General features: G+C 34.5%; 1 protein-coding gene across 6 annotated transcripts in view; it reads left to right on the top strand.

The window, feature by feature from the left end:
- The window catches only part of twz (BTB/POZ domain-containing protein twz), a 182231-nt gene extending 169225 nt beyond the window's left edge, over window positions 1-13006 (top strand). For all 6 annotated transcript variants that reach the window (XM_073990423.1, XM_073990418.1, XM_073990417.1 and 3 more), the window contains 4 exons: window positions 10432-10539; window positions 10613-10956; window positions 11641-11796; window positions 11865-13006. In XM_073990423.1, the coding sequence (XP_073846524.1) occupies window positions 10445-10539; window positions 10613-10956; window positions 11641-11796; window positions 11865-12307 (1038 nt within the window). In that variant the 5' untranslated portion in view covers window positions 10432-10444 and the 3' untranslated portion in view covers window positions 12308-13006. The remainder of the gene's footprint in view (window positions 1-10431; window positions 10540-10612; window positions 10957-11640; window positions 11797-11864) is intronic.
- The last annotated feature ends 8775 nt before the right edge of the window (window positions 13007-21781 follow it).

Raw genomic sequence — 21781 nt, 5'->3', positions numbered from 1 at the left:
ACTTCCACTGAAGGTGCAATTGGTAGCTGATACGGTAATCGCAGCTAATGTATACTTCTGCTATGAGAATATACGGAGGGACAAACTTGCAAAAAGTTAAGACGCAAAAATGCATAGCTCGACTATTTTTCAACCGATTCCTTCTTGCTTTAAGTAAATAAATACTAAGTTTGGTATCTTCTACGCAGCCCAGAGCCCATTTTCCTGTTTTTTTATTTTTTTTTTTTATTTTCACACTTAAACCGCTTAAACATATCCAATTATATCCAAAGGAAAAAATATAGAAGTCTGTTGTGAAAAACGAAGTTATGCCCGTTTAAAATCCAAGAAACCACGTTTTTCACTACATTTTCCGTTATAATATCGAAAAAGGAAGAGTCCGAAAGACGCCAAACGTAACTTGGACTTCCACAAAAGAGAATTTATGTATCAGAACCCCTGCAAAAATTTTTGACAACTTTTGTATCACAGTGTTATTGGTCAAACAAAAGTTTCGGAAACTCAAATTAAATCAACACAGAAAACCCAGAAATGTTTTTAAAACCGCGAAATATCAGTGAATATTACAAAAATTGAATTGAAGCTGAAATAAAATATTAATTGTTGTGTTATTCGGATCTGAAAAAAATGACTGAGATATGGGCATTGAAATATCCATTGCGTTTTTCTCAAAATGGAATTTTGGAAATCGGTGACCACTCTAGCTCGAAAACTGATACCAATATTTGTTGGGCTTTTTAGGATATCGATATCTAGTCCTTTATCGACCGATGTATTAAAAAAAAAAAAATATTTGCAATTTTATGGCCAAAACTTGGTCCTTTAAAGGTAAAAAATTGATAATTTGATTTGACTGTCCACCACTGTATAAACTAATATTTTTTTTTTTTAATCCGCCTATTAAGGACAATATTTTTATATTCTAAATAAGCCCACAAAATCGTAGGAAGATAGGTTCACTCGCTTTCTAGTTAGAGTGGTCACCTCACCTCCGATTTAATAAAAAGAGTGTTTCGTATACGGTCATTTGCCAAACTATGTACTATTTTTAAACAACAAAAATTTCAAATGTAGGTTAAAATGTGTTCTTTCAGATGAAAAAACAAAATATTAAAAAAGTTTGGTAGTTTTCTTACAAAAAATGTATGGAAAATGGCAGCATATATGTGAAACTAGGAGAAAGCCTTTAAAACTAAAATATTAATAGAAAATATATTTATTAACTTTAAGTTGTGCTTAGGAATTTGTTTTTTGAGATGAATGCGACACCGAGATTCGAATACTACAAAGCTTTGAACCCCCAAATGATTCCCTGAATTAATCTCCGTTTTTATGGATTTTACCCAATGTGCGCCGAGTGATTTACCCACATTTAAAAACTAAATTGTAGCTTGTTGAGAATCTGAAAATGTGACCCTTTTTTTTTAAGAACATTGCCTGTCAATGGCGTTGAGATAAAATTTTTGAACATAATACTCATTATATGTAGATGTTACTTAAAAAACACATTATTTTAAATTAATTCAATCTTATAATCTTCTCGGCATTTATGCATTATGGACATGTCATGAAAAAGATTTAACAGATTTATGCACTAAACCTATCTCTCTTTTTAAAATTTAACCCCATGACATTACAAAAACAAGTGAGCAAAGGCTATAGTCGGGATGGGGCCGACCATGTGATACCCTACACCACTACCCCTGTGCGTAAGCTTTTCACTGGTAAACATTTCTTTTAGGGAATATAATCCGACTACCACCAAAAATAATATGCCTCTTTCTCTCTGGGACCCCCATAAGCAACCAAAATTTCGTGACCATCCGATCAAAATTACGACCTGTAGCTTGATTGCAAAAAATGGAAGAATTGGATGCATTACCGACTATTGTGGTATCTCCCTTGTTTGACCACCTTCGCCAACCTGCTTTACACCAATGTAAAGGTAATTTTTCTTCTTCCATTTACAGGTTTTGCCGTTAGAATACCACTACTAGAAGCCGATATATTGACAAAGAATAAAACTTTGAATTTGCCTCCAAATGAGTTTTTCCCCATTCCGACTCCTAAATATTATCCAACTATCATCAAAATCAATAGGCTTCTTCCTCTGTGGGGCCCCATCTACTTCCAAAATTTGTCACTATCCGATCAAAATTCCAACTTGTAGCGTGATTACAAAAAATGGAAAATTGGGTTTATTACTAAATTTTGCAATATCTCGGTTTGCTCACTTACGCCAACATACTTTGCATCAATGTAAACGAGATCTTTTCTTCTTCCATTGACGGGTATTCCTTTTGGAATACTCCAACCAGAAGCGGAGATATTCGCATAAGAAAAAAACCTTGACTTTCCTCCACATAAGCTTTTCGCTTATTCCGACTACTGAATATTATCCGACCATCACCAAACTAAATAGGCTTCTTCCTCTGTGGGACCCGCATCCACTCGCAAAAAATTCGTGACGATCCGATCAAAATTGCGACCTGTAGCGTGATTACAAACAAATCAGAAAATGGGATGCATTACCGACTATTGCGATATCTCTGTTGTTTGAGCAGCTACGACAACTTACTTTACATCTTTGTAAAGGTGATATTTTCTACTTTCCTTGCGAGGTTTTGCTTTTGATATACCTCTTAAAGAAACAGAGATATTGGCTTTGAAATAAAGTGTTGACTTTTCTCCAAATAAGTGTTTGCCCATTCCGACCCCTAAATATTATCGGACCATCACCAAAATCAGTAGGCTTCTTCATCTGTGAGACCCCCATTAACGCTCAAATTTTCGTGACGATCCGATCAAAATAGCGACCTGTAGCGTGATTTCCAAAAAATAGAAAAATGGGATGTATTACCGACTATTGCGGTATCTCCGTCATTTGATTACCTACGCCTTACTAGTTTCCATCATTGTAAAGACGGGATCTTCTACTTTCATAGTTAGGCTTTGCTTTTGGAAAGTTTACAACTAAAGCTGTCATATTCGTCAATATAATTAAAATCGCAAAAATGAAAATTTGCGTTTTATTTGCTACTATTGTGATATCTTCGTTGTTTTATCACCTACGAGCACCTACTTTACATCACTAGAAAGGTGATATTTTCTACTTTAATTGTCAGGTTTTGCTTTTGGTATACCCCATATAGAAGCTGAGATATTAGCTTTGGAAAAAAACGTTGTCTTTTTATCCACCTAAGTTTTTTGCCCATTCCGACCCCTAAATATTATCCGACCTTCACCAAAATCAATAGGCTTCTTCCCCTCCGGGACCCCCATCAACATGCAAAATTTCCTGACGATCCGATCAAAATTGCGACTTGTAGCGTGATTACAAGGTTTAGATGGACAGACGGACAGACGGACGGACGGACGGACTGACGGACGGACACACATAGCCAGATCGACTCAGTTCGTCGAGACATTCATTTTGGTATATATAAGTATGGATCTACGACCATTATTTCGATGCGTTTCAAACTTTTTGGGCAAAACCAACTTATAATACCCTCCCCACATAGTGGTGTAGGGTATAACTACGCACTACCTCAAACACTGCTAACTATAATGCAACAGATGTCTGGGCATTCGTATAACACTTATAATGTATTGACTGGAAAAAAGGGGCTCATCATTTGCATTATGATTTAATATGAAGAATAAGTAAATACATTTATATGAATGTGTATGGCTGTCTGTCTTCATGTGTACTTGTAGGTGGGTATTAAACAGCTGAAAGGTCTTATATGCTTGAATCCAACTATAACAAGAACAATATCAGGGGCAGAACGACGACAACAACAATACATGAACCATGACTGGCTGTTGGCTATAACGATGACGACAACGACGACGTTGAACTAAACCAACAAAATGAAATGAGAACCCATCCAAAGGACTGCAGGCATTAAATTCTTCTTAACTGCCCCTGGGGACATTTTGTGATTTGTGTACAGTTCATTTTTATTTTCTCTGTAGTCTCTTTTTCGCTGTCTCTTCTCCATTACGTTTCCTTTTCGTTTACATTCGTCATTTTTGTATTTTGTCTGTTCGGTGTTCGGGGTTTTTGTTGTTCATCGCAGTCATACTGAAAAGAAATCTCCTCAACTTGCAATCACATCCTAAGATGATGGATGTATATGTGAGCGTGTGTGAGTGTTAGTGGAAGTGTGCTTTTTTTTATAAATCCTGTTGAATGCGGATGGAAACTGAGATAAACAATGACATAATACGAATCTTTGGATGGTAGTATGCTCAAAAACGTTGAAACTTATATGGTGACCTTACCAAATAAAAGATCGACTAAGGACCAATATTACAGGCAGTCAATTGCATACTTATATTCTGAGAGGGAGTTAGCATTAGAGAAACTTTTGCATAAATATTGACCTGTTTTCAACGTTTTGATATGAGTTTTTCACGTGAAACTTAAAGCTATAATCTGTTGCATCAACTTTTGTTGATATTTTTCATTCATAATTTTGCGTTTTAATTTTATGGATTTTTGTTGGTAACTCAAAAAAATTAGTTACAGAATTCTGATAACGCCAATTCAAACCATCGACTCAGCACAAACAAATTGTTCGCTTAAGTATAATAGATATTTAAAATTTAACGAAGTATTCTAGCATAACAAAAATAACCAACAATTCCAAAACTATATTATTTTTGCTTTTTTAATAAATTACACATCTTTGGCTATGCTTAACTTGTTACGACCGTTGTGGGGTTATAGTAACCAAAACTAAATGGTAAGCTTGTTGGGGATCTTGGGGCTAAAGTAACGACACAAATAGCGAACACATTCAAGTTGCGGAGGTTTTTAGGGACATAGGTGAGTAGGATCGCGTGTGTGTGTGTTTGCATTATTTTTCCTAGCTCAGAAACAGATAGAGAAACACAAAATGTCTCAAGGCTTTTTAAAATTGAGATAAGGTCTTTTGCCTGGAAAACTTTTTTGTTTTTCTTCCCCACACACAGGCATGCACTGATACGAAACGAAGGAACTATGTATGTATGTATTTGTGTTGGTGAAGGAGACTCAACACACATTGCCTACACATACAACGTGATCCAATACAAGATGTTAGTGGTAACATATGATATTTTCCACACACACACACACACACTATTGCATTGAAAAAAGCAAACTTACAATCCCAGGAACAACGTAAGGCCAAAAGGAAACTTTTTTTTGTTTTTACTCCATACCGAGGAGAAGAACTTTGAGTTCACAACGGAATATTTGCGACTTCGATACCCAAATGAATTATACCGGTGTACCCAAGTGTGTGTGTATGTGTGTGACTTTCCTAACACACTCACAGCCATACACAACTAAAACATATAAATCGACATGTTTTTTTGGTTGGTTTTTGGTCTGCTTCCTTAGCCTGTCTGTTTAGTTGGTTTGTTGGCTTCACTATCTGGTTGGTTGTTGCATGGTTAGGATACTCGATATCCTTTAGTGTCCTCATCGCCAACATTCTTGCATTTAGCTTTGAGCGATGTTACGTTTTGGGGTCTGTTGTATTGCAAAAGTATTGAGTTGTTGTATTTCAAAGGAATTGCCCCGAATGAAAATGGAAAGATGGAAGCCAAAGTATATCGACAAGGAGAAGAAATAAAAACTAAAAACAAAACCGAAATTAAGTGGAACATATCTAACCACCCAAGAGATTACAGTTTCCCTTCACAAGTTGTTAGGCCAACTAAAGAGGGTGGTATATAATAAGGAGAGCTAAGAGTTCATTAAAATTAAAAGGAGTTGTGTGTGGGCAAGAACAAATAGGTAATTTGGATCAACTTGGTACCTAAGTATATTTGAATCATATTGAATTCCAATATTAGTGTACAGGCCGATGTTAATATTTTCATAGATCTTTGTAATAATTATTTTTGAATTTTAGCCATGTTTGATCTTGTAAGAAGTTATAAACATTTTTTTTCAAGAATTAATTAATTAATTTTTGCCATTTGATCCAAAAATCTTATATTTCACATATAATTTTATTAATGAATTAATTTTATGGCGATCGGCTAACGTTAACCGATACCACCAGAGAGGTGTTGGCTTCCATAGTAATTTGTATGGGCCCAAAGGCGCATTTTCACGAAAATTCTCTAAATTCCGCAATTATGGTCCAATCGATGAAAAAACTTTACTTTACGTTGTGGCTAAAAAATGAATCCTACAATTTGTGAAAATCGGATCAGATTTTGATATAGATATATACGGCTCAAAATACATAAAATCGGCCAAATATGCATATTGGAGCAATATTAAAATCATATCCGATTTTCAAATTTTTTTTGTAGGATTCGTTTGTTAGCCACAACAATGAACTAGTAAAGTTTTTGATCGATTGGAGGAGTACCAAAAATTTTTTTTAATCGTCCTAATGTATATGCGTACATATAGGCTCTGTTCCAGAACCTGCAATTCTGGACAAATGAAATCCACCATGCCTCCATGAGCAAATTAAAATTCTTCGCGGTTTAGGAGATATGCGCATGCCAAAATGCTAATTTTTCAAGGATATTTTTGATGTCTTTTTTATTCTGGAATGCAATAATTTATAATTATTATATAAAGCCTATACTCTCCTGTTTAATATGACACCAATACCAGCATCGTACGACGATTACAAGTATTTAAAATATTTTCTTTTTAAAAATGTTGACCTTTGAAATTTGTTTGACCTCTAAAAAGTCAAAACGATGAGAAAACGAAAAATTAAAAATGCCATTTTACTCCATTTTGCCTATACTTTCAAACGTATATTGTCCGGTTCAAGTGTAACAAAATTTTTTGAAAATTGTCGGACGGTGTTATCGGAAAAAATAGTAAAAATTAGTAGATTCTTGTCCAATATATACATATATTCTGGTTTTCTGAAATAAGTAAACTTTCACAAATATTGATGTAATTATTGTGATAACGTTCTGAGCTGTTCGTGGTTCCTGTTTATGGAAAAGGCCTTATCTCACCCCTTCAAATTGAATTTAAAAGACCAACGTATTTTGAAGTATCGTTTATTTGCTCAAAGATTGGCAGAACTCAAAAGAATGCGTTTTCTGATTAAGTAATTTCTTGTGTCAAATTTGCATGTATTTATTACAAGTTTGGCATATGTAATTCAACAAAAAAGTTTTTTGAGTTTATGAAGCAATAAAAAACACTTCATATTATTTTTGATTTTGCAATTAAATTTAGCACTGATGTACCCAGACAGCTGATTGCAAAATATGATCCAAGTAGTTATTTTATCTTATGTCAACAATCTTTTTACGTTGGGATGTCAAATGTCAATCGCCAACTTAAAACCCGTTTTTCTCGAAACTGGATTTCTTTGAGATGTGTCACTCTTTGAGTAAATGAGCGATATGAAGTTTTGTCATGAAAAGTTTAATCCAGTTTTTTATTTTTTAAAATGTGAATTAAATTTTTTGGCAGTTCAATAGTTTCTTATTTTAAACCCTCGCTATATGCAAGATGTATACATGTATGCCTAATAATTCATACATATGTATGTACATTAGAGCGGCCCAAAAAAATTACAAAAAAATTTTTGAAAGGCCAAACCTCAATTTTTTCCCATTTGATCCAAAAAGTTATATACGGTATTTTTTCCATAGTACTTTGTATGGCGGGTCAAAGGAGAATTTTCAGAAAGTCGCTCTACAGCCAATTATTTTTCAATCGATGAAAAAAAATTTTCCAAATAATAAAAATCGGAACAGATTTTGATATTGCTCCAATATCTGCATATACATATGGCCAATTATTCGCCAGCATTACGCTAAGGAGCGTGCAAGGCGTGTTTGCATACTACGATAATATTCTAAATATTTCATAACTGCTTCCTTTAGATTGTCTCTTTTAATTCCTTTCCACACAACCCTCGTTTCACCACATCTTCTATTTCCGCAGTGTTTGTCTTTTTACTTGACTCGTTGAATGATTGCAAGATACTCGTACAAGTTGTTGCTTCAATACTTGGATGGCTGGGGAAATACAGCATTGGAATTGACTTGATATGGAGCCAAGCTGACTTGTCGGTGTCTTTGGCTTCAAGCTCGTACAATTTGTCTGTGTTCGTTTGGTAGGGTGGCATTGAATTGTGCACTCACACACCTACACTTATTGTTATTGTTGTAGCTGATATCTTTAGTTATCCCGACTCAATGCCAAAAGGAAACTGGCTTTTTGTCCCAAGACTCCTCCTGTAACCACGTGAGTTGCTGTGTAAGTGTATATCGAAAGTTGTTGTTAGTTCGTTCATCCATCGAAGGGTGTTTCGGTGGAATGAAATTTCAATGCACGAATGAGTACTTCATCCATTTAGCCGCAGGCCATAACCGTAAGGTTTTTGTCTGTACTGAACTTTGTACTAAATATTTGTTTAATACAGTGACTCCCTCCGCTAAAACACGACACCCGCTCCACACACCAACAACACACATCGGGCAAAGTTCTCTTGCTGCCTGTTTGTATTGTCTCAACATAGACCTTTGTATAGCTTGTTACAGCCAACCTCCACCATCGCCCATCTCAAGTCAAATTGCCTTCTACCCGTAAGTCTTGCAATAGCTCTAAGGGCTTAAAGCTAAAAAATGTCATGGCGTTTTTCCACTCTGCTCTGTTGCAGCTCATGTTGTATTATCTTCCTCCTGATTACCTCGGGGAATTTCAGTTTTGTGCAGAGTATTTCGAACAGAAACTCTTCTAATTTGTATTTTGAAATTTTGATAAAGGATCAGCAGCGGCAACAGCCACAGCAACAACAGTAATAGCAAATATACAAATAAATATGTTGTTAGTTGACTTTAGTTTGGCAAGAGGTTTTTGCCGGGTAGTCAGGCATACACCCAACACACATGCACATGAAATATCTGTCGTACTGTAGCATTTAATGAGATTTTAAATAAATATTTATCTTAAAAATGTAAAAATCCCTCAAGTTTTGAAAGTTTTTTTTTTTGTGTGGACAAAATGGATGGAGTATCTATCCATTGCCTCCACAATCAACTCATTCCCCTAATAATAAAACAACCATCATTGATTTCCCATTTCATGGCCATAGTCATTGTGAGTTTATAAAAAACAAAACAGAGAAACAGAGAGCAAAAAGGTTTACCGTAAAACTCCAATGCCTTCAGGTGGTCAGATAAAACACCCACTGAGTAACGTTAAAGAGAAATAAAATTAATCGCATGTGAATGTCAGACCGATAAATTTCTTCAGCTTTCAGGCCACACAAGACATGGGATAACTCATATTGAGCTCTCACTCCTAAATGAGTTGTTGTGTATTAAAGATATATTGCAATTGCCGATTAATTTAGAATTGCCATGGTATATAAAATATTGAAAAAAGATGCGAACTATATATTCAATTTGACAAATGAAGGAAACCGAAATTGAATAAAGTAAGTCATTGCACGCTTAGTATCGAAATAATAAAATCTGAGATTCATAAAAATGTCGTAAACGCCTTTTTTGAAAGATATAATTTTTTTACAAACTATCTTCATATTTGTTTAATTGTTAAATAAATTCTACATAAAACTAAACTAAATTTATTTTTAATTGATAAGGTCTGATTTAAATAAAAAAATTGGGCCTGGAGGTACATAGTTATACAGCAATCATTTTTCAAAAATTATTATTGTGTTTTTTAAGTGTAATATTCTATTGTTGAAGGGAGCATAACTACAAATGTTATGTAATGGAAAGTCCAATTCTCTTTCGACTTTTTGGACTTGGACTTCCTAGATTCCAAATAACCACTTTTGGCGGCAACTACCGCGACCCTTGCTGAGAAATGTATTAAAAAGTAGCTTAAATCGACTGTCGAAAGGCTTCTCTGTCCTAGAACTTTTCGTTTTTCAAATGCAGTCGATACGTCTGAAGAGCTGCTTAACCAACAGCGAAATCAGGTAACGTAATTTGGTGACTGTGTGGGTTCGAGTCCATGGCTTTTCTTTTTCAATTGCAAAAAATTTCCGAGAAAATTAATAAAAATCATTAAAAATGATCTTCCCGTAACAGGCAAAATTTCAAAAAAATTTGCCGATATTGTTCATATTCGGTTCATTATTACCTACACACACAGACTGAGTTTGTGCAAAATTTCAGAAACATATTTTTGTTCGCTTGCAAGTTATTAATTTGGCGCAGCTAGATCTGTGCCTACTGTGCGTCGTTCAAATAACTCAAAATTGACATAAATCAGTAAACGCTTCTTTCTTAGAAAACAACACTTTTGTTTACAAGATAGTTGAAGTTTTTTTTTTCATTTTGTTTAAGCAAATCTGAATATTATGTGAAATCTTAAATTATACTAGGTTATATCCAATATCTTTTATATAACTCACTTTATTATTAAATAATTTATAAATCTCATTGTTTATTCTTTGATTACAGGAAAAAATGCGATATGGATCGAGAACGAGAAAGAGAAAACAAATCGCTCGAACCCAGAGATTTATCATCGACTGGCAGAATTTACGCCCGTAGTGATATCAAAATAAGGTAGGTTTAAGAAAATCCCCATAACCTTACTGACGTTTGCTCTTACACAACTTCTATACCTTGTTTTTTATAGTGCTTCTCCCACGGTTTCGCCAACGATCTCAAATTCTAGCTCGCCCACACCAACACCGCCAGCCAGTTCAGCGGTAACACCGTTGGGCCTTCCACCTGGCACCGTTGGCTCTGGTATGACCAGTGGTTCGGGTAGCACTTCAGGTTCGGCGGCGAGTGCCGCGTCCTACATGCATGCCAACCATAAACCCATTACAGGAATTCCTTGTGTAGCGGCTGCAAGTCGCTATACGGCACCAGTCCACATCGATGTGGGTGGCACAATTTATACCAGTTCATTGGAGACCTTGACCAAATATCCCGATTCAAAATTGGCCAAGCTGTTTAATGGTTCAATACCAATAGGTAGGTAAATGTATGATAAAGTGTTATAAAACATATTCACGACATTGTGTGGGAAAATTATGGCGATGATGAGGCTAAAGCTGAAAACACATCCAACGTTTGAGTAAAGTTTTGTGTCATTTCTGGTAGAAGAATAAAGAAAATATTGAAACTTGGCAGCACTTTGTCTTTATTCATCTACCAGAAATGACACAAAACTTTAGTCAAACGTTGGATGTGTTTGCAGCTTAATACTGATGGCACTGGTGATGACCTTGTTGGTGATTATAAGGATAATGTTTATACAGGTTGCACTGGAGATGACACTACTGCTCCTGCTGCTTCTTCTACTACTGTTGTTGCTACAACTAAGTACAAAAAGGAGGATTTATAAAAAAACAGTAGAAGAGTACATGTAATGAGGAGTCCCTTTGACTACATTATCCAGGAAATATAAAATACAATGGGCAACTGTACAAATATGTGTGTGTAAGAGCCAAAAAATATCTGAGCTGCATATTCGAATTCTACTGCTGAACAGTATCAGCTGCCAAATACAAAATACCAAAAAGAAAACTGTCTCTTCACGTGGCTAAAGAAATTATAATTTATTTATTATTCATTAATATTTTATAATAAACATGATAGTAACAAACAAAGTTGGGATTAATGTTTTTTCCTTATTGTTTTTTTTTTTTCCTATAGTATTGGATTCGCTCAAGCAACACTATTTCATAGATCGTGATGGCGGCATGTTTAGACACATATTGAATTTCATGAGAAACTCGCGGCTTTTGATATCAGATGACTTTCCACACTTGGAGTTATTGTTGGAAGAGGCGCGATATTTTGAAGTTGAGCGTAAGTGGTACATTATTTTACCTTCTGTCAAAATTGCTTTTAATGTTAATTTTTCTTTCGAATTGCAGCCATGATTAAGCAACTAGAAGCCATGCGCAAAGATCGTGTGCGCAACGGTAATTATTTGGTGGCTCCACCCACACCGCCTGCTCGCATAAAAAGTAGTCCTCGTACAGGCACCAACAACGAATACAACTACGAAGTGGTCGCCCTACATATCTCACCCGATTTGGGCGAACGCATTTTACTTTCTGCCGAACGTTCCCTGCTCGATGAGGTATTTCCCGAAGCCAGTCAAGGCACCCAGACAAGCCGCAGTGGTGTGTCCTGGAATCAGGGTGATTGGCGACAAATTATCCGTTACCCGCTCAATGGTTATTGTAAACTGAATTCGGTGCAAGTCTTGACGAAGCTTTTAAATGCCGGCTTCACCATTGAGGCCAGCACCGGTGGCGGTGTTGAAGGACAACAATTTTCAGAATATTTACTCGTAAGACGTATACCAATGTGATAAACTCGAGAAAGGAGTTCGGTGTAATGTAATCCAGCATAGCAAGCAGCTCCCTCTTTAAAGAATTACACGTAATCTTAGATATTTTTAGACAAAACAAATTAACTTGGATAGACAAGAAGACACTATCATAAAATTTCATTCATTACCACTAAACTAAGATTCAATGATAACAGAAGAGACAGACACATATACATACAAATCTTCACGTTTAATTCCTCAAAGATCCATAGTCGAATCGGGGGAAATAATTATTCTCAAGATATGATTCTTGAGTTTCTTAGACATTTTTGTTTGTTAAATCCCTATGAAGAAGAACTGATTTCTTAGTTAAATGTTGCATTAAGTACATGTATTTTTATTTCGATTTGTACAAATAACACAATGTATTTATTTAGTTTTAAGTTTCCGTTTTTTGCTTAGCCTACTTTAAGATCTAAGACCTAGAATACAGTTCCCCAAATTCTATAATTCATCAACTTCCATGCCCCATCTATCTCCCTCATCCCACAAACACAAAAGCATTTTAAAATGTATTGTCTTTGATAAATTGCCCAACAATGACAGACAAACAATGGCAACAAAAAAGAAAACAATTATCAATGTAATTTTTCTAAGTGTAGTTTCATCTTAAAATAATTATATTAAATGATAAAAATAAAGTAAATAAATAAGAAATTAAAGAAATAACATTAAAAAGTATTTTCCATTCACAAGTTAATAAAGGTAAAATTAAGATATAAAGCAATATGTGTATTATCCCAGCAGATCATTCCTATAGAAAAGATTGATTTGTTGATTTGTAAGTCGTTATGGCAATCAAAGAGTACTAAGTATATAAACCCCTATTTGGTGTTGGGAGTTTGTGCTGCGTATAATCATTCGGCAATGTTAAACGGACGCGATAAGCTCTAAAGTTAAGGTAGAGAAAACTCGTTCGTCATTTATTCTTTTCAAGTGACATATTGTCGAACAAGTGAAAAAGTATCAGCCGGCTTTCCCGACAGAGATATTCCCTCAGCCTGTGTGAATTGAAACTTTAATCTATGGACGATATAGAATTGAATACCGGCTATGCAATCAAAATCCTTTTCCCCAATTTTGTACCGAATCGGCTGATACAAAAGACGGTTCGAGGGTTATGGTGCGTTCCAGCCACTACACATTGGAAGAATGGACTTGTCCCTGAAAAACTTGGACAGTCGTTATGGGGGAAGCGAATACAAGTTGTTACAACAAAAATCAATGGGTTTCGAGAGCATATCTTAAATTGCACTTTTTCGAAATTTTGTGTGGGTGGTACCCGAAGAAGTGGCCCGTTATGGTCCATCTTGGAACTTAAACTAAGTTTGGACAAACTATTACGATAGCTAAATATTGGACTTAAACGGTTGATCCGTTCGAAAATATCGTGCGCTCCAGCCACTACACATTGCACCATAGGGAGTTTCTACAACTTTCTGATAATTTTTTCAGGAAGTATGGACTTACCCCTGAAAAAACTTGTACCGTCGTTGTGGGTGCAGCGAATACAAGTTGTTGGAAAAAGAATTAAAGCGATTCGAGAGTAGGTCTTAAACTGGACTTTTCCGAAATTTTGGGTGGGAGGTACCCGAAGGAGTTAACTGATGTAGTCCGTATTTGAACTTCATATATGTGTGGTAGAAATTCTACGATGTGTAAAGTATGGACCAACTCGGTTACTGCCTTCCAGAGTTATCGTGAACACCATTTAACGCTGAAGAATATTTTTGAAAATTCAGTGTGCAGGACACGTCTGTACAGCATTGCACTACGGTGGCACCCCAACAGAATAAAAACTTCTTATTACCGAATTTTTTAAACTCTCCATCATAAGTTATATTGGAACCAGATTTCAGCCATTTCGGTTGGAATACGTGGCTAAAACTTTAAAACCAACAATTCTGTGTAGAAATATGTTATATCTCCAACGGAGACTAAATAATGCGTGGTAGGAATAATGTGGCTAAAACTTTAAAAATACCGAATATCAGATACCATTCTATGAGTGCTATACCAAAACTTATGCTGACTATTTTTGGTTGAGAAATTTTGTGACCACTGGGAATATCTAATGCCAAATTATAGATTGATTGGTCAAAAATGTAGTCAGAATGCTAAAATTACATAAAATCTGGAGGTACCGGTAAATGGGGGCTATTGTAAAACATGGACCTATATTCATTTTTGGTAGATACGTTTTTTGACCTTTAGGAACCCTAAATGCAAAATTATAGCCAATTCGCTCTGAAAATGTGGCTATAAATTTCAAAATACCTAAAATTTGGGGGTACCGTCGTATGGGGACTATACCAAACCGTGGACCGATATAGCCCATCTTCGAAATTGTCCTACCTGCAAACAAAAACACGCATTTTTACAAAATTTCAGCATCATATATCTATGAAAAATAGATATAGGCAATGCATTTGCACCTCTTTCCATTGTTTATGGGACCGACTTAAAAGAGTATTATTTCAACATGAAAACAATTTTAATGTTAGTTAATTACGACATTAATCAATGGGTAATTTGTTGCGACCTTGAAATAGTAGTCATTGTCATGGGGGCATAACGCAAGGCTTCGCTATATAGGGTACATGGTTCTGACTCATTTCAAGACTGTATTTCCAAAACTTAGTGATGCTAAAATTGTAGAGTTGGGCAATATAGTACTCAGTTCACTGCCTTAATTTCAAAAGGTATGAGTGATGTTATACAAACTACCTTTTAAGTGTTTTCATACAAAAGATGTGGATTGGAACTACGTAGTGAACTAGATCGTTCAATTGAACTAGATTGGCACAACTCTACAAAATTGACGATATGAAGAACCAATAAATCAATACATACCTGGTATCGAGAAGTTCACTGTGCAACAGTGAAAATTTGCATTAGTTCTGATGCATAAATTTAGTTACCTGGGAATCCATGGAAGACAAAAATAACTACGTTTTCTTTGGGCCACTTCATTTTTTGGTTTTTATAACGGTGAATGTAGTGAAAATGGGGGTTCTACTTTTCGCTACGATCATTTCGCAGGCGGCTATTCAGCTCTTGAAGCATATCAGATGTGAATAACTAGAAGACAAAGCACAATGGTACCAAATCCAAATTTTCTGGCCAAAACTATTTCAACGTCCATTTTGTATTGAAATGAATTATTTTTTATAATAAATGTGTACAAACAGCAATTCTTACGTTTTATCGACCGAAATGACCAAAAACTGCCAAAATGTGTTGAACAGGGTGGTCCCGTTGTGTGGGGTCTAAACAAAAAAATTGACCTATGTTAATAATTTTTGGTACGAAGGATTCATATCTTCCAAGAGGTCAAAATACCAAATTTCAGCCGAATTGGTCATAAAGTGTCTCTAAAATCCACAAAATATCTAAAATCGGACGGTACTTTTATGTGGGTGCTATGACAAAAAGTGGACCTATTTTCAAAAAATTATACATACTTGTTTTCTACACTCTGAAACCCTTAAATATGAATTTTAAGGAAAATTGGTTGTTAATTGTGGGTATTACCGTTCTACTTCAATTGGATACTACGTACAGTCATAACAGGTAATTACAAAAAATTCTCCCATCTTAAAATAGAAAAATCCACTTTATTTTAACTGTGGCAAATTTGAGCACGATTTGACTTCTGAATTTATTAGTACAGACCCCCTGCTATCTTTCAAATTCGATTTGGAGGTGGACATATTTGGACATTTTTTTAAAAGTTTATGTATGGTAACATGGGGCGGCTTCGCCACTGGGGCGCCTTCGCCAGCACCGATTTTCTTGATAATTATAACTGCTACAGAAATGCCGTTAAAGGAAAAATTGTGAGTTTAACGAAGATCTTTCATCTCCCAAAAATTGGCATTTCTATCAAATATATGATTGCTGATGCACGCGGTTTCATGTTTTTGGGGTATTGCGAAAAATATTTGTGGTAAGTATATTTTGTGATATCTTGTATACCTTTTGTGATATCAAAATTATATTTTATACCGTTAATAGAAAACTACTGAAGAATATAAATCCAAATAATTTGCATGATAAAAGTAATTATAAATGTCAATATATTCATATTATGAACTATGGCGGCTACGCCATGATAGTGGTGTTGTGGGTTAATGTGAGAAATATGTCAGGTTTAACTTAAATTGTTTATGCTATTGATATACAACGCTATAATGTGATGTTGAAATCAAATATTGTGCCAAACCTATCTATTTTGGCAAAAATTTCATTTTTATGCCTAAATTCAAGGTACCTACTTCAATTAACGGCTAGAATATCTTTCTTTTTGTAAATTTTAGAATCATTTTTGATTATTAAATAGAAAACATGTTCCTTTTATGCATAATGTTGATATTTGGGGAGGAAATATGTTAAATGCCATTTTTAGAGTCCGTTGATATATGTATGTCCTACGTCGATGGCGAAGCTACCCCATGGGTGGGGAGGCTTCGCCACTTTTTACACATTTTGTAAATGCTCAAAAATAATATTTTAAAAACAAAATTATAATCATTTATATATCAAAACTTATAGTCAAGACATGCTAATATTCTAACCAAAAATAATATTTGGAATTTTGAAAAAAAAAAAAACGTGGCGAAGGCGCCCCATGTTACCATATATTTAAAAAATATTTGTAAAAAATAATTTTTAATATATATAAAAACATTGATTTTATTACGCTAATTTTACAAATTTCATCGTTCTTTTTGTAAATATTATGAAAGTACTCATTAACAGCTTCCCGATTCATAATGACTTTGGTCTCACTTCTGTATATTTATGCAGCGACGCAATACAACAAAAATTTTATATTTTACAGCACAAAGTCTGTTTTATTTTTACATAAAAAAGTGTCAACTTTGGTACTGTGCCAATCAACGAATACTAACGTTATTTACAAAAACTAATTATTTTCAGATGACTTGATGTGTTTTTTATTATTCTGTGCAAAAAAGAATTAAAATTTCGAAACTTCAAAAATAGGGTTTTGGCCAAAAATTTCCTGATTGAAACCTATGTGCATGGAAACAATTTTAATGGTAACAAATTACGACATTAATCAATGGGTAATTTGTTGCGACCTTGAAATAGTAACCATGCTCATGGGGCATAACGCAAGGCTTAGCTACAAAGGGTACTTGGTTCTGAAAGTGCAGCTTTCGCATTTCAAGACCGTATTTCCAAAATTTAGTGATGCCAAAATTACCAAGTTCCTAGTTCACTGCCTTAATTCCAAATAGTATGAGTGATGTTATACAAACTAGCGTTGAAAATTACGTATACGCGGGGTTTTCATACAACGATGTTTGTCGGTAAGTCAGCGACGAATAAAAAGTAGTCGTAAACTTCTACCGATAGCAACAGTGTTGTCAGCTTTTATTTAAACTTTTGACTCATAATTTTCCGTTTTAATTTTACCGACATTTGTCGGTAACTCAAAAAATGAGATAGAGAATCACACTACTGAGTTATTAGTACTTCATATCGAGATGATTAATAACACTGTGTAAATTTGCATGGGTTCTGATCAGTGTTGCCGAATTTGACGATTTATCGTCATTTTGACGATTTTTTGGCCCAAAATTTGGCCCAAATATGTTATTTTTGACGATTTTCCAAATTTTATTGACGATTTGACTTTGATTTCCCATAAAAAAACTGTCGGCAACGCTGGTTCTGAGTCCATGGAAGACAAAAAGAACTTCGGTTTCTTTGGGCCACTTCATTTGTTGATTTTATAACGGTCAATGTAGTGAAAAATGGGCGTTCTACGTTTCGCTACGATTGTTTCGCACGGTTATTCAGCTCATCAAGCTCATTAGATGTGAATAACTAGAAGACAAAGGTGGAGTTTGATAACCTCTATTTATACGGACAATATTGCAAATTAGCTGATATAAAGAATTTTTATGTCATGCTTCTATCAAGTCTACCCAGTGTCTTGTCTAGAATTATTTCTCGATATATCACGAATATTGTCAATTATTTCATATTCCATTTCAGAAAAAAAGGATAAATTTTTTTGGCGCTACATCAATGATTTTTGATATGTAGGTTAAGAAAAAAATTCCCAAGTACGAATCTGGTCGCGAGCCAATTTTTGGTTGTTGCGGACAAAAGTTATGGCGCTTTTTTTCGCTTTTTAAGAAAGAAAATATTATAAAAACGCTAATTATTTTAATGAGCACAATTGCTACAAAAAAGTTCTCTCGAAGTGACTTCAGCGATTAGATTGCATAATAGCTGCAAAATGTTACACAGAATTCGCGGAATGTACATAAAATTGACAAATTATTGAATATAAGTCAACTTTTTTCAAAATTAAGGCCCATTTAGTGATCATAAAATTACATAAAAATTTGTTGTAGATCAAAACTTCACGGCGAATCAAATGAGACTACAATCAAACAGATTGGTGTTATAGTTTCGATGCTACAGCCAAAATAAGCATATATTTTGGTCAAAAAAATAATTTTTTGTTTGAAAAAATATTTGTTCACATGCATTATGTAGTAGAAAATATTGTAAAAATCTGTAGGAATGCTTCCTTCATTATGCTTAAATCTCCAAATAAAATAGACGGATTTTGCTTTATTGACATTCATATTAAAGCTTTCCCGTTAGGGAAGGTAATTGGGTTGATGAGGATATATCTCAAAGCTTCTGAAATGGAAATAGATGTCAAATAACCCATTTTAATTTATATGCATTCTAAAGTACGTGTAAATCGCGTAATTATCGAAATCATTTTGTCCGCATATGATTTTCATATAAAAGACATTTGGACTCTAAGATGTAGCATCGGCTGCATCTTAGCATTAAAAAACCTATAAAATATCGCTAATTTGCGCAAAGTGCATACAATTTTTGTCCGCATCCGATTTCAGTGTCCACCATGAAAATCTACATCGATATATATCTATTTCAAGGGGATCAATCAAGAACCGTGGATGTAGCATCACACACTATTTTTTGGGATAAAATGAATGTAGCTCCCTTTTCAGTGAAGTTTTCAAATCTCTGTTTTCGCTAAAACGAAGATGCTGCACTAGTTTTATCATTGCAGTGAAAACGACCCGCAGAAAACGCGATAAAATACGCGATATTTTCAAAAACAATTTTAGGTGAATTTCCTACTTTGGAATTTTTCGTAACTCGCGTTTTAGTAGACGGATTTTCACGGAGAACGATTTATTGGATCCGGAACGTAAAAAACTAAAATGTGCAATCAAGTAGGAGGAAATCGAATGACAATTGTAAAAATTAGGCCCGAAAAATGTGATTTTTAGAAAAATGTTCGCACAAAATTTCCGCTTTTGGATGCAGATTTCTATGAAGCTGTGTAGACTACATTCACGACACATATATAAAATAACTCAGAATCGCGAGTTCTACAATCCTATATATGTTTTTTTGAAAAATCTGTTTGCGGAATGAAATTAGAAGAAAATTTCAAAAAACACTGTAAATCTGGCTTCAAAATGTCAGCATCATTTAATGGTAGAAGCAGATCACATTTTGAGAAGTAATACATTAGTGAGATGATCCTTATTTAGTTTGCTTCTACTTTTACTTTGATAGGAAAGTCGAGAGAAGTGTGGTTTACTCACAAATCGAGAGAAAACAAAAAAAGACATGTTGGCTTCAACCCATTTTTATCCATTTTTTAACATAAATGTAGCCACAGCTTCCACGCAAATTATCTTTTAAGGCCAATATTTTTTGCCACGTACAAAAACATTTCATTTTATCCAAAAATATTTAATTTGTATAATATACAATCACAAGTCGCGTGTTCTAAAAGGGTAAACCTTGGCTTCAGCTATGTTAAATTTTCAAAAATATAGGTGATATACACATATACAACCGAGGGCTTTTCCCCTTCATTAATTGTTATGCATTGCAATTCGGAAGTTTTATAGACTGGCAGTGGCTTTGAACGCTAAAGCGTCGGCAACAATGTCCATTTGTTGGAGAAAACCCAGGCTCAAACTTCAGCAGGGGCAGCCGTGTTCATACTGTGAGTTTGTCAATAAGTTCGTATAAATAGAAGTAACTAAAAATCGACCTTTGTTTGGTCAATCACATCTGATATGCCAGATAGCTGAATAACCATGAATGAAAAATTACAGCCAAGCGATGTTCCTTTACGTGCCAGAATCTTCAAGTTTACCACTTTTTACTCGTATAGCATTCTCCTACTTCAAACAGTATACAACTTATATGAGAAAAGTTCTCAACAGTAAAATCGAATTAAAGTCTTGCACTTTGAACTTTCCCGGTACACCAGCATCAAATATTTTCATAATGTTCTAATAAGAATTTGTAATTTAACTCCACCCATTCCAAATTTTTGACTATAGGCCTGTTCGATAACTTCGCAAGTGAAAAAGATTTGCAATTTCCTGCAACTACTTGCAAGACTTCTCAGTTCTCTTTTACTGAACAAGTTTGTTATTGAACAGCCTTTTGTAATAGTTTGTACACATTTGTACAAATTTTTGGGTTATCGTACAGACCTTATGTTATCTATCATCTGTATACTTTAAACGAGGCATCTATTCCATAAATTTCATTCAATTAATTCATATTTCCTAACTTGGTGTTTACACCAGACAATTTGGAGCAGACACTAGCAAAAATACAAACCTTTTCATAAATCTTTGCTTTTATCATGTACCACAGTAAAGGAACAAACCAAGTATGTTAATCTCCAGTGCCATCTACCGAAGTATAGTAACAGTGATATGTCACCTTTTTATATTTATGTCTTTGCAATAGACTTAAGAGTAATTGTAATAGAATATGGTACAAATATTAAAAACTTCAAAGTGGTGAATAGCGAAACTACATATAAACTTTTTTGTCAGAGCTCTATTGCAAAGACATACACCATTGCTTAAAAAACAAAGACCAAAGACATACAATCTTAAAGATTGGACATCATGCAAAATTGTTTAAATTTTCATATTCAAGCATAGAGGGCGTTTATGTATAACATACAATTAACAGAAACAAAAGCGTACACCAATGTGAACTAAGTTAAATATAACATAATTCATGTCACAATATTGTAACTTCGCATTATGTTAGACCACCAGCACCATCTGCCGATGTATAGTAGCAATGGAAATGTCTTATCTTGTTATGTTATACATCTTTGTAAAAAATATAGTTGCTAAGCATAGACAAACACAACAAATTTTTGGCTCAGAGTTCTCGTACAGATGGCGGTTAAAGTTGTATACATTTTTTCCATAAATGAATAAGCAATGAACCTAAGTCGTGGTATAGAAGAAACCTAATGCCAATGTCCAATTTCAATCATTTGATTTATTTGATTTAAATATATGAAATGTTTTGAGTTACGTTTTTAATAAAACCGAAATAACAATAGATTGCAACACTCTCGAAGTTTTCAGCGTAAAC

Source organism: Musca autumnalis, unplaced genomic scaffold (assembly GCF_047663935.1).
Source record: "Musca autumnalis isolate F117 unplaced genomic scaffold, ASM4766393v1 scaffold_5, whole genome shotgun sequence".
NCBI lineage: Eukaryota > Metazoa > Arthropoda > Insecta > Diptera > Muscidae > Musca > Musca autumnalis.
Note: the sequence above shows the minus strand (reverse complement) of the source record. Positions and strands in the feature narration are given on the sequence as shown.